We start from the raw sequence: 14,285 nt of genomic DNA on the forward strand, positions 1-14,285 counted from the left end.
GGCCACTCTATTTGTTGATGAATGCTGTGATCCTGGTGATAGAGATTAGAAACAGCCTGAATTCTTGATGGAGAGTCAACACAGTAATTAGTGGAAGGCTGAACCAAAAATACACAACGAAACAAAACAAAAAATAAGCAGAACAACAATAATGACAAAAATTCTGTGTAGGACAGAAAAGAAAATTAATCTGTCTTTTACCTTGGGTGTTGTTGCAGAGAAAAAAAGTCTCCTCAGAATCTGATATCACAGCCAGCTTTCCTGTGCATTTCTGACCTCCACTTCTATTACCTTTAGAGACTGAAAAACTCAAGTCTAAGGTTTAATTTAAAAGAAATCATTATAAATTTCAAACAATTGTTATATAGACCATGTTCTCTAGCAAAAATGCAGTTAAGATACAAACAAACCAAAAAATAGAAAATCTTATATATTTGGAAATTAAAACAAAAAAAACAAAGAAAAAACTATAAATTATATATCAAAAAAGTCACAATAGGCTTTAGAAAATTCTTAGAACTAAACAATAATGAAAAGATTATGTATTAGAACTTGTAGAATTAACGCAACTAAAATCAGAAAGGAACTTTATACCTTTAAATGTTTTGATAGATAAGAAGAAAGACTGAAAACTAATAAGCTCAGCATCCATCTCAAGACATTACGAAATATATAGCAAAATATACCCATAGAAAATAAATAATTTAAAAATAGAAATTCACGAAACATAAAATAAGCATACCAAATGGGTTATTTATAAAGAAAAATAATATTGAAAACCCATTGACATTACTTATTATGATACCCATAATATATTTGCTAATTACCTGTATTTATGGGCCTCTTTTATGGAAGCTTGATAGAACTGCACTTTTTGTTCTATGTGGTTGAGGGGGAGAGGCTTGTGATGTTTCTCAGCCATTGGACTGTGAGTAGAAATAGCACATATCACTTGTAGCCCCGAGTATTTAATTGTCCACATGGATTTTCCTTATGTTTTTAATTCTAGTGTTATGACTGGCAGCATTCAAGATGATGTTTCCTTTATGAGCCCTTGTTTCTGAATGGTCTATAATGGGCAGAGAGCACCACTACTAACCTAGGGTGTAAATAATATAACCTGTGTGGTGCCTTATGTCATTGAAAAAATGTTTTCTTTTCTTTACTTTTTGTAGCAGCACTGACCATAAAACATGCTATCCTGACTGATATACTTAAAAAATAGAGAAATAGAGAAAGAGAGAGATAGAGTTAAGTAGTGGGGATGGAGGGAGGGAAAGAAGAAAAGAGGAAGAAAGGCAGGAAATTGAAATCATTGGGGAAAACGAAAGGAAATATATGTAGGTGATGTACAAATTAAAAATACTATAAAACATTATATACAGCTTTAGAATAAATTTTAAATCTTATATAAAATTTGTAAATTTCTCTAAATATTGAAGTTAACAAACAGACAAGAAGAAATAGAAAACTCGATCAATTAATTTTATAACCATGAGCAAATTAGGCCAGTAGTGAAATTCTTTCTACATTATACGAGTCCAGTATACAAGTGGCCTGGATGACTTACTGTGCAGCTAAAACCTTATGCAGACAACCCCAGGGTAAAGAAAAAAAATTACAAGGCTAGTATAAACTTGATTCCAAAACAAGAAAGCAAAATTTAGGTGTCAATCATATTTACTAACATAGATATCCCTATTGGCACCCATTATATTTTTAACCTCATTCTATGTTCCTATGTTCCTTTGTTTCAACTTCAATCTATTTACCACCACTGGCTTCTTAGATTTTCCTCAGCTACTCTAGGCACACACTTGCCTCAGGATAGTAGCATTAACTTTTCTTGTGTTTGAAACCATCCTCTCCCAGACGGTCTCTGAGATGGCTCCTTTACCTCCTTCATGTCTTTTAAAATATGTCATCTCAGTTATTCCTTCCCTGAAAATTGAAGCCATTCCAATATTCCCTACTCCTCTTTCCTCTTTGGATTCTCCTCTTTGTACTTTCCACAACCTCATATATATTACCTCTCCATCTTCTTTATTATCATTCCTCACCCCTGGAATAAGAGTAAAGATTTTACTTGTTTTATTTACTTCCAAAGCTTCAACAGTTACTTTAGTGCCGGGCACCTGGTGAGGACTCAGTAACTATTTGTTGAATGAATTGATAAATGCAAAATATCGAACAAAATGTTAGCATGACAAATTCAGCCATGTATTTAAAAAATACAGTATGACTCAGTTGGATTTTTCTCAAGAATTCAAGTTTAAATTAGAAAAAAATCATTAAAATGGCAGATAGGAAAAAACATGAAATTATTTCAACAGATGGGGTAAAAAAGCATGTTATGGAATTTGAAGTTAAAGCTAACTTCTTTAACCAATAAATCAGCAACAAACATTACACTTAATGGCAAAACATGGCAAGTGTCTAATATTAGGAAAAAGAAAAGATAGCTTTTATCATTCTGCTCTTCTCACTACGTTTACCCAACTGAGTAAGGCAATAGAAAGATAAATAAAACAGTACAAATAATGAAAAAAAAATAAAGCTCAAAATTTTTACAGATGATATAATTACCAGCATAACAAACTCAAAATAATTCACAGAATGAAAATAATTCCGGGGATCCAAAAAGAATTTTATAAACTTCTAAGTTATAAAATCAATATAAAAATATCAATTGGAATCTAAGTAAGTTAAATTGTGGAATCAGACAAACTGTTTCTAAAATTTATATGGTAATATAAAAAAATAGTGTGATACACATTAGGAAGATGAATTATCTGCACAACAAACCAAAACATACTATAAGGCAGTGTGGTATGGCCTGGGGATAAATTAACAGACTGATAGAACAGAATAGACAACCCACCAACAGACCCAGACCATGCTGGATACTTGGCAATGACAAGGTGGTGGTGTAGGTTAGTAGAAAAAGAATCAACTCATTGGCAAATGGTGCTAGAAAAATTTGTCAGTGAATAAATTGCCAGTCTCTCATCCATCTCCCTTGTCAATCTCTTTTCTAAGATCTGTCATTGTGTTGGTCTCTCCTCAGCGGTGTCTCCCATGCTCTTTTTCTTGTTGGTTTAGATTCTTTTCCCATTGTTTATTTTGGTGCGCTTTGTGGGCTGAGCCAAGGCAAAGGCTTGTGTCTACTTTACAATGTTTAAATGAAAGTAAATTGATTGTATATCTCATCTTTTTAAAAAATGTAGACTATCTCAAGAGCTTCTATTTTCTTTGAAAGTTTTATATTAGGATAAGTCGATCTATAATCCCACAAAACATTGGACAAATACTAATGTTTCATAGTGTTGAAAATCTCAATTTCTTTATTTTTTTTCATGTGCAAGTAAAGTCATAGTGTTAGTTTGCTTGAGAAAATGCAACCAGGAACTGAATATGAAAATACTTCTTTGTGTATAAAGGTAATGTCTATAGCACGTACATTTTGTGTTCAAAATTTATACACAAAGAACCATCAGGTCTATTTGAGAATCAATGGTCTTATTTTCATAATATCTACTATTGAAATGTTTCTATTTTTAGAGAGATTTTTCTCAAGAAAGGGAGTTTCTCCAGTGCCAGCATTCTATGTCCTATGCTTTCACTGATATTCATTTAATAGAGTGGTTTCTCATTTGAGGTGCAGTAAAAACATGATGATGGGTGGCAGCAGAATCCTCAGCCTTGAAGGATGATGGTTGGGAGCATATCCTGGGCCTAAGAGCATGGTTGCTATGGTGATGCTGCTGCTCTGCCAAGGCTGTTTCTCACTGTGGGTGGAAAGAAGCTCCCCTGCCAGCAACTACGTGGGATTCTGGCAGCTGGAGAGAATGCTGAAATGATGCGCTGCTTCCCCAGATGGGAGCTCTGAGAGTCTTCATTTAAATCCAATAGGCAACTCAGGCCCAGCGGAAGAGCGGGGTAATTAGGCTGTAGCCCATTACAAGTGCAAAATGTGCGGGATGAGCTGCTTGAAGTTTCTTACTTTGAGTAAAAGTTTTGCAGAGGATCAGTAGTTAAATGGAAAGATTCTAGCTTGATTTAGAAGTAATGAAGGTTTGGAGAAAATTTTGTCTGTCAATAAGGATAATATAATTCTGAGCTATTTAAATAGCAGCATTTAAATAGGGAGCAAAAGAAATATTTCCATTTTCATTTGGAGATCTTAAACTCATTTGGAAATACCCATTAACTCAGGTTGTCAGTTTGGGTTTTTACCCATATTGAAATCTCTCTCTCCCTCTCTCCCTCTCTCCCTCTCTTTCTGTCTCTTGCTTTTTTTTTTTTTAGATTTACAAGTCACTATTCAATTAAAGCTGTAATAAATGGTATAGAGCCTGACGCTAATAGCACCCCCTCCCACATGGGTTTAGGTAACTAGGGTTAACTTGCTTATATGGCAGGTAGTGTTGGTCCATCTAAATCACAATCGAGAAAATGTGAAGTGAGTAGAAAACGACTGTGAGTTAGTAATAGAATTAATTAGAAATCATCTGTGGCAGCTTTGGTGATTACCTATGAGCTTACCACTTCGCCTGCTCCCAAGCCATTCTCATTCTGATTTTTTCTTTGTTGTAAGCATTAGGTCTAAGACACAGCAGAGGTAATTCCTATCTATAAATTTGATGTTTTGACTCTTATTTTTTATAGTTGAACTTCTATTTCGAGAGTTTCATTGAACACGTTAATCTGGTTTTGTTACCTCAATGTCTGCTGTTGAAATCTCATACACCTATTTCAAATTCTTTGAGAATAGTAGGGGAGATAAATCACAAAGAAATCAGATTTGAGATCGTGGGGCTGTTGAGGGCACTTGCCAAAATTAGGAGTAATTCTTCTTTGAGTTGGTACTAATTTTATTTCTTTTTCTTCTTTATTTTTAAGTAATCAGTAATATCAAAATTTTAAAGCACAGAGAAACAAAGAATAGTCCAAAGATTTTTCTGCTACCCTGTTAATCTTCACCCAAAGCTGTGTTCAATGACATTCAGATACTACACACACTGGCCTCATCCATCTGCCAGTGAAATTTCCTCCTATCATATGAAGTGTCAAGCTGTTCTAACCTTTCCTGCTTCCCCACATTGTGTGTGTGTGTGCGGGGGGGAGGGAGGGAGGGGGAGGAATGTTCAGAAAATGATTTTGTCTGTACATGCAAGAGTTATGGAAGGGGGATGGTGTTCATACTTCTTTTTTGATCTTCTCTGGGGCAAATGAGATAATCCATAATTCTCTTAACAACGTCTGTTTAATGATCAATATTAAAATGACAAACTAATCCATCCTATGAATATTTAAAGTTACTTCACAGAGAAATTTTGCAATCATTGCATATATCATGTGTTGCTGTAAAAATATATGCATTCTAGATAAAGTGCACGCAGATCTTCCTATGTCATTAAATAACAATCTCGTTTATTTCTGAAGAAAAAGTCAATTATATGGAGAGTTTTTGAGAGGTTTCAGCATTACATAAGGGGATCTGGTCAAGAAATTCCAAAAGAAGAAAAGTAGGAGGAAATCTTTGTATCAGAATATGTTTGGGGAAGAAGTGAGGGACAGAGGTGGACCAAGGGGAAAGTGGCATCCTCGTTGTAGTCCCTCAACCTGTCAGCCCTCTTACCTAAATTGTCCTTTCTCACTGGTGGCTCACACATAGTATCTCGTCAATATTTCTTTTTGCAAAAACATATCTACTTAAGCGTTTTCTAGTTAACCTCTTAGAAGAAGATACCTAGCAGTCACCTAGGAAATTCTGGTTTTATTTTGAATATGAACAGCCGTGGTTTTCTGATGTCTCAGACTAAATGTTAAAAGCCATCTTTTGAAAATTGAGGCTAAAGTGACAAAGATCCACAGAGCTAAAATGATTATGGTGATCAAAGAATTTTGAAAACCACATTATAAACAATAACAGTTAATATTAATAATTGCTATTTTCTAATAATGGTAAATATTTATTGAAAACTCTTTGTCATTCACTATTTTATGTATCAACTCATTTTACGCTCATGAGAATCATTTGCAAGAAGTTCTTACTGTCACCTTTTTACAAATGATGAAATCAAAAGTTGCCCCTCAAACGTACAGTGATGGATCAGGGTTCTAACCTGCCCTGTCTCTCTTTGCTACTGTGACAGTATCTTTCTCATTTTTTAATCATGCACCACAGCAAGAAATAGATTTGCATTATGAGTCACTACAAAAACAGCAGACATAAATATCTGAACTGAAAAGATTCTAAAATAATTTGCCTTACCACATGCAATACGCTCATTATTATATATTGTCTGGTCTGTTCTCTTTCACTTTTAAGAATTTCAGGTCAAAATTTAGTAAACTGGGTTCATAAGTAGCAGATTTTGACTCACTATTTAAAAGATAGAGCTACAGGGAGTTCAAAAGAAAACGTCATTGAAATAAAAACTTACGTATGTGAAATTTGAGAGCTATAAAGTCAAGATGGAATGATATGCATGCGTGTGAAGATTAATTATTATAAGAAGTCTAGGTTGGAAGGAAGGTTCTGTTGGTTTTGGGGTAGAGGGGGAGGCCATCAGCAGAAGCAAGCATTTTCTTGTCTGGAGGATGGGTTTATAATCAAGAAACTTGACATTTATACCCTCTAGGGCCAGCCTAGGACTTGATTTACAAGGTTGACCTGATGCAATTATACTTTCCCATAATGCTGAAGTTTTTTAAAAAAAATTTAGATTAACAGAAATATTAATTTCTACCTTTTTTCCTATTGATCTTGTGCAGGCTGTTTTGAGTGCTGTATTAAATGCCTGGGAGGCATTCCCTATGCCTCTCTTATTGCCACCATCCTGCTCTATGCTGGCGTTGCCCTGTTCTGTGGCTGTGGTCATGAAGCACTTTCCGGAACTGTCAACATTCTGCAGACCTACTTCGAGATGGCAAGGACCGCTGGAGATACACTGGACGTGTTTACCATGTAAGTCATTCTAGTTGCCTGTTATTTTGAAAGCGTATATTCACATTGTGTGTTGAATAAATAGCGGTCTAGAGTTAAGTTAGGCAATGTCATATAGATGAAAAAAATACTCTTAGGGTATATACATGAGTCCAAAGGACATTGACCTTCACTGTGAATATAAGACACATAGAAGATCAGAGTTTTAATTTGTATTTTAATTTGACTGTAAAGTTTGATCCAAAGTTCAGTTACTATTAAGTGGAATACTTGCATTCCTTTCGCTCTTCTAATCTGAGCAGAGGCTGCTTTAATGGAACAGAAGATAGAGAACAGAGCCAGGTATAAATGTAGACTTTGTTGCTAATTCTAGAAAGATCACTCCAACTCTATAGGTACTCCCACCTTTTTAAAAATTTTAACTCATCTGTCTTTTCACGCCTCGCAGAAATGACATGACTATCTACATAAATATTATGAAAGGTTCTTATTGACTTTTGCAAGAGGATAAGTCATAAATAATGAGCACCTTTTTGCAGGCACCAGTTACTCTTAACATATAACCTCCTGGGATCACTAAATTATGATGGTGTTAATTTTTTTTTAGCAAAGTAACTCAAACATAGTCTAGAAGTAAATAAGAATTTCCAGTTCAAGTCGAAGTTCCTTATTGTCTATACTACAGAGAACAAAAGTTTAGGATTGAATTATAGCAAAATTTATTTTCAGATAAGTTCCCAATTCAGATAATTTATTTAGTGATTTCTTGCTCATAAAAAGAAAATGACTTATTCACTGTAGTTTATTTTATAATCCTAGCAGATAGTAACTTTTCATCGCATTAACCACTGTAGCGTTTATTGCCCCTAAACTTCTTGCATCTATTTCATGCTGTGTGATACTGCGTGATTATAATGTTTCCATGTTGCTTTATTTTGTCTATCTCAATAAATTCAAACTGTCTCAATTCGTATATATGCTTTCTGAAATCAGATGCTTTTAGAGTTACAAGTCTTAGTGGTTGTAGGCCTGGTTAGGATGACAGCTTTTTACTTTTACAACTCCACCGAAAAGAGATTAATTACATTTCTTATTTACCGGGGCAGTTCTACTGAAAGTCTAAGTATTAACCTAAGACTAATCTAAGAGAGCACTTGGTCAACCTGAACAACTTTCTAAGTAGAGGACACCTTTTCTCCAACCCCAATATCAGAAAACATACCATGTTCCTAATTTTTAAAATAATCCGCCAGCTACGGACAGATAAATTGTCTTGAACAAAAGTATTGTTTATAAATTTTATTTATTATTCTATGTTAAAGTTGCTGACTTCGATGAAAATAAAAAAAGAAAAAGTGGTACACATTCATATCAAGTAACAGAGTAAGAATTCCCTCTACCTTGTGGGGTGAAGGGCATGTACCTTATGCCAGAGAGATAGCAAAGTTTTTAGGAAAAAAGAAAGTTGAAATATTTATATTTATCTGAAATATATCGCTACTTAAAATTTAGGAAAGATTGGTGACAAAATGAAACATATAATAAAGCAAGTGCATGAGACTGGGAATTCCACCACCCTGCCAAAGACCCTCTTGCTACACACACACACACACCCACACACACACTGATTAAAAGGAGAAGGAAGTTGATTAGCCACCCATGTAAGAAATGAGATTATTTAAAAACATAGTCCTTAACTATGAAATATCAATTTAGAGCTTCATCAATGTCACTGACAAATGGAAATGGAGAATTAATAGCAAATTTTTAAAATTATGACCTAAAAAAGACAATGGAATCTTATCATTTTCCTTATATTTCCCAGTGTAACTTTACCTTACAAATTAGTTCTGAAAACTTAGCATTAACCATTAAATTGAATTCTTTAAGTCCAAAGTAGATAGTTTATCATTTCCATTAAATTGACTTTATAGCATGACTTAATCCTTGAGAGTTTACAAATGATATCATCATTTAAAATATAATTAAACTATTGAAAATGTTTTGGATTATTGCAGATTAGTTTTCAGAGAATCTTAAGAAAATGATTTCATGGATGTATTTTAATGTGATAAAACTGACATTTTCTTGTTAATTTTATCTCAGCCTACACTGGACAAAATATGTTTTCACTATGCATTATTTTAAGCTACCACAGATGTCCTTAAAATCTACAGATTCTCTATATATAGGCTACATCCAAATTGCTAACTTTAGTTTTAGAATAGATGTTTTTAAGAAAGCATAAGCCTATTGGTGTCATGAGATGATATATACATCTATCAGAAACCAATTGTCAAGATATTTATCTGACATTTAGACAGCAAATTTAAATATATCACAGAGCTCTACTAAATCTCTGAAGGAGTAGTATATGTGGGAGTTCAGAGAAAAGAAATCAGAGATCATATGCTTAAATTAGTACTTTTGCCATTAGCTTCTTATATTGGAAGTTAAATGTGAAACCAATAATATATGTTTGGAATGGGAAGATTACCGTTTTGATTGTAATAAAAGCAAAAGCTCAAATGATCTCTTTTCATATTTTAAATAGACAAAATTCTTGAAACAAGATGGTGAAGCTACCAAATGAATTAAGACTCTCTCAGTAAATAGTTCATCAAAACACAAGAGGGAAGATTTGTATCATAAACTACTGAATATATAGTTAGTGCCAACTGGTACATTCAAAGATTAAATAAAGGTTTAGATGAGGTAGAGATTACCCTACAGGGCTGCCTTACAAGGATATCAGAGGAGTAGAGAAGACAAGGGGACAACAGAGAAAGTAAAATAAGGAATGTGAAGCAGAAATGAGTGAAAGATTTGTTTGCAAGCAAAACACTTGCTTAGAAATAAGCCCAGGCAAGTTTGGAAAAAATATGTAAGAGAATGGTCATGAAGACATGATACATTATGTTAGCCAACCTTAATTTACAGAGAGTCAATTTCTTTTTTCCGTAGTTCCCATGCTTGATTTAACCATATTAAACACTCCTACATCATATACTTATAAAGGAAAAGATGCCTCTTTACTGGATGTGTTAACTAAAAGATAAAACCAATTGTCTAAGCTCCCAGTTTTCCACCTGTGGTCATCAGAATTTGAGGTGTTACTCCTTTCATTATCTGTTTCTTCATTATCTCTCTCCTCTTCAATACATACATGTATCTCCACATGGTCAATGTCTCCAAGTCTATAGAGAGCTATATGAAGGGCTGACACATTGAAATAAGGCTGTTCCATTTCACTAATCATCTGTCTAGCATGCAAAATCTACTTCTCATAAATAAATTTGCAAATAATCTTCATTCTCATGCAATCTCTACTGTAGACATATAATTCTAAATACCATTATGTTTTACCAAAGGGAGGTGATCTGAAATGTAACTCCTACATATTCAGCTGATGTCAGCCATTAAACCACTTTGTCAAATTCCATTTGAGATGTGGAAACCTCCATAGAGAGGGGATAGAGTGAATTTCTCAAAGATTTTGTGACCCATGGATATATTTTTAAGTATTACTCTGTTTCTTTTCATATCCTTGGTTTCCCAGAAGCTTTTCTTTTTTTTTAAATCTGTTCATTTAGTCTTTCAAGTTTGTGGTTATTTGTTGGCTCCAAACTGTTGTCACAATGTGTGTGTGAGTTTGCCACTGTCCCCATTAAGGAATATTCCCACATTCCCACACATAAGAACAACTTCTGTTTTTTGGTGTAGCCAGTTAGGCTCCTCAACACTGGAAACAGCTCAGTGCCTTGCCACTTTCTGCTATGTGATCAGACCTGTTTTCTGATTTATGACTCAGACTTTCTCATCTGAGAGTCTCTTGGCAAGGTATTATTATTGTGCTCCACAGGTTTCACTTGACTGAATGAGCAGAAGTATTGTTAGGTATTTTACTTCTGTGAAGCAGATTCATATAAGACAATGAAATATGGAAGCTAATTAGAAAATTTGATATCAAATGATTCAAATCACTAACTTTGCTAAATGATTAGGCTCCTTCAATAATTCTGAAGACTGAGCAAGGAACAACAGCCTTATTCACAAATATACCCCCTATAATTTATTAGACAGGGATTGCATTTGAGTTTTGACAAATTATAGCTTGAATCCAGGATCTGGTACCATAGATTTCCAGAGCAAATTTATTTCATTTCCAAATTTTTATAACTGTGACTTGGGGTCAATGGATCAAAAACTGAATTTACTAGATAATGAATTATTTGATATTTAATCCACACACGAAAAAAAATTAGCTCCTGTTTGTGTGAAGCAAAACGTAAACTCAATAAAATATATAGTGGTTTTGCCCTCAACAAACTTCATGTGTGTATACTTCATGTGTGTATAAATCTCAGTCTGCTTGTAGTTTATGTTTATTTCTTGGAAGTTAATGAAATAGAAAACTGTTATCAGTAGCTTAATGGATGGGAGTGAGAAAGGAAAAGGAACCAAGAATTTATAGCAAGATAAAACCAGGTTTCATAGGCTGATAGAAATCATAGCACTGTGCAAACCATCTGTTCTGAAATAGGGGCTGACGGTCAAACCAGATTGCTTAGGTTTTCTACTTGTAAGAAGTTTGAAAGTCAGACAAATTAGTATTGATGCGAGATTATTGATTAGTCTTAGGAAGTCAAAAATAATTTCAGTCCTAGCTAGAACTTCTGTGAAAAAATCATACTGAATTCCTAACTTCTGATAAATTAAACAGTGAACATATTCTTAGGGAATATTTAAACTGGATTAGTAGTTCTCAAATAAGTGTTAAAAAAAAAAAAACACTAATATAAAACAACAACAACCAAACCAGTACCTAAACCATGAAGAATTTAGATAGAGACACAACATAGTTTGTGAATAAGAATAATGCTTCTGGGACCAAACTCTCGGGGTTTGTTTCATGTGGTCTCTGCCCACTTCTATTTGTCTTACCTTGCACAAGTTACTTAACCTGTCTGCCTCATAACCTGTTATGAGGATAAAACGAGTTGATATTTTAAAACAATTCTAACACAGCTGGCACATCATAAGCACTAACTGTTGATGAATATGATGGTGATAATGATGGTGATGATGGTTGTGATAATGATGATGATGTATTCCCTGAGGCTGTATCACAACTTAAATGCCCACTACCATGCTTCCTAAAGTCTGTTTGACCAGTTAAGTCACCCTACTTATCATAATGCTCCTATTGATATACTATTTGACTAGAGTAGATGTTTCAGCTAAACACCTGAGTAGATTTCAAGCCAAATTAGAATTCAAAGACCTAATTTCTGTTTTCTCTTCTAATACTCAGAAATACAACAACTTTAGAAAAAAAAGTTTACAAAGAACATGATGATTTCATTCAAATAATATCTGTAAGATTGTCAAGTAGAAGGAAACTTGCTTTGTTCTTTGTGTTTCGAAGAGAGGGATTTGGGCCAATGAATTCCAGTTTATAGGGAAATCATTTTTTGTCTCAGTATAAAGAACTTTACGAAAGTCACAGTTTTCTAAAGAGTACATGTGCAGCCTTAAAATGAAGTGATTTACTTGTCAGTGAAGGTGTTCAGACAAAGCTGGTAATGGAGTAACAAAGAATTCCAGTTCTAAAATGCTTACATTCTATAATTCACCTACATTCTATAATAAACCTTAGTCTTCTTTATTCAAGAACAGCTTTTAGTATTAGTTCCTATTTGGCTCTTTGAGTTATTGTGAATATCAAGTGTGGAAATATGTTTAAAACTGAATTTACTATTCTGCTGTACTGTTCTTGCTTTCAAATATGCAGATATGCTTTTTCAGGCTAATCTTTTATCTGGTTTGTCTTTTAACAAATTCATTTATTTAGCAAAAAGATACTGATTATGCTATGTGCCATTCTCTGTGCTAATAGTTAGGGGTACAAGGCAGAACAAGACCTTTTCCTCAAGTACTGACATAAGAAAGATATGTAAGCAAAAGTGCCGTGCACATCAGACTAAACAGGTATGAATCGGAGAATGGTAGTTGTACTTGAGCTGATTTCTAGGATGCTTCAGGTTAATGAAACAGAGGGAGTAGAAAAGCTACAATAATTAATACTATGTGGTTATTGCCACAAATATACACATAAATACTTATAGATGCATATAAAATTATGCCCTTAAATTTTACCCAAAAATTTCAGATGGATTAGAAGTTAACATTTAAGAGTAAACTAATTTGTAAAAGTTAAGAAAAAATATAGATTAAGATTTCACTTAGTATGTGGCAAGAAGTATATAAGCGATATAAGAAACCACAAAGGAAAAGATTTATAGATTTGACATAATATAAATTAAACTTTACACATTAAACTATTATTAAAAAAAACATTAAAGTGTGTGCAAAAACTGAGAAAAATATTTACCACTTACATGACAAGTTCTTAATTTTAATAAATGCAGAATTAAATCAAAGACAAAAGATACATATTCTTCAAGAAAAATTAGCAAGATATAAAAACACATTTTATTAAAGAATATAAAATGATGAATATCTCATAAAGATATATTTATCCACACTACTAAACTAAGAAAATGTATTAAAATTATGCCATTGTTTTTTAACTATTAATTTATCAGAAAAATTAAATGATAATACCTGCTATTAGGAAACAAAGAGAATAGGCTCTCTTACTAATTATGCATCTTTATTTAGGTTCAAACTTTCTGGACACAATTATTACAATATATACCTTAAATTTTTCTAGGAATTTATCCCATGAAGACAACATACACTGTGCCAAAAGAATTACCATGCTATTTATAATAGTAATACATTAGCTTCCTATTTATGCTGAAACAAATTATAACAAATTTAGTGGATAGAAAAACACAAATTTCTTTTTTTTTTTTCCAGTTCTGGAGGTCAAAAGTCTGAAATGAGTCTTACTGGGCTTATTGAAATGGGCTGAAATCAAGGTATTGGCAGGATTGTGCTCCATCTGGAGGGCCTAGGAAGAATCATATTTTTACTCATTCCAGCTTCCAGAGGCCAGCTGCATTCCCTGGCTCCTGGCCCCTTCCATCTTCAAAGTCAGCAGTAGAACATCAGATCTCTCTCTGAATCTGACCCTGACTTTCCTGCCTCTCTCTTTCACTTATCAGGATTCTTGTGATTAAACTGGGCCTACCCAGATAACACAGGACCATTTCCAAATCTAAAATTCATTAATTTAGTAATGTTTTCTAAATCTCATTTACCAATGTAATGTAGTCACTGATTTTGGAGATTAGAGGTGAACATCTTTGGGAATTTCATTATTCTTCTTAGCACTGAACAAAAGTAGAGAATTAATAATATATTA

The 14,285-nt window shown here is 33.6% G+C and overlaps 1 protein-coding gene across 2 annotated transcripts in view; it reads left to right on the forward strand.

Moving 5' to 3' along the window:
- Positions 1-14,285, forward strand: part of GPM6A (glycoprotein M6A) — a 239,976-nt gene that overhangs the window by 198,465 nt on the left and 27,226 nt on the right. For both annotated transcript variants that reach the window (XM_016166029.2, XM_016166028.2), the window contains exon 2: positions 6,781-6,973. In XM_016166029.2, coding sequence (XP_016021515.1) covers positions 6,781-6,973 — 193 coding nt within the window. The remainder of the gene's footprint in view (positions 1-6,780; positions 6,974-14,285) is intronic.

Source organism: Rousettus aegyptiacus, unplaced genomic scaffold (assembly GCF_014176215.1).
Source record: "Rousettus aegyptiacus isolate mRouAeg1 unplaced genomic scaffold, mRouAeg1.p scaffold_m13_p_11, whole genome shotgun sequence".
Lineage (NCBI taxonomy): Eukaryota > Metazoa > Chordata > Mammalia > Chiroptera > Pteropodidae > Rousettus > Rousettus aegyptiacus.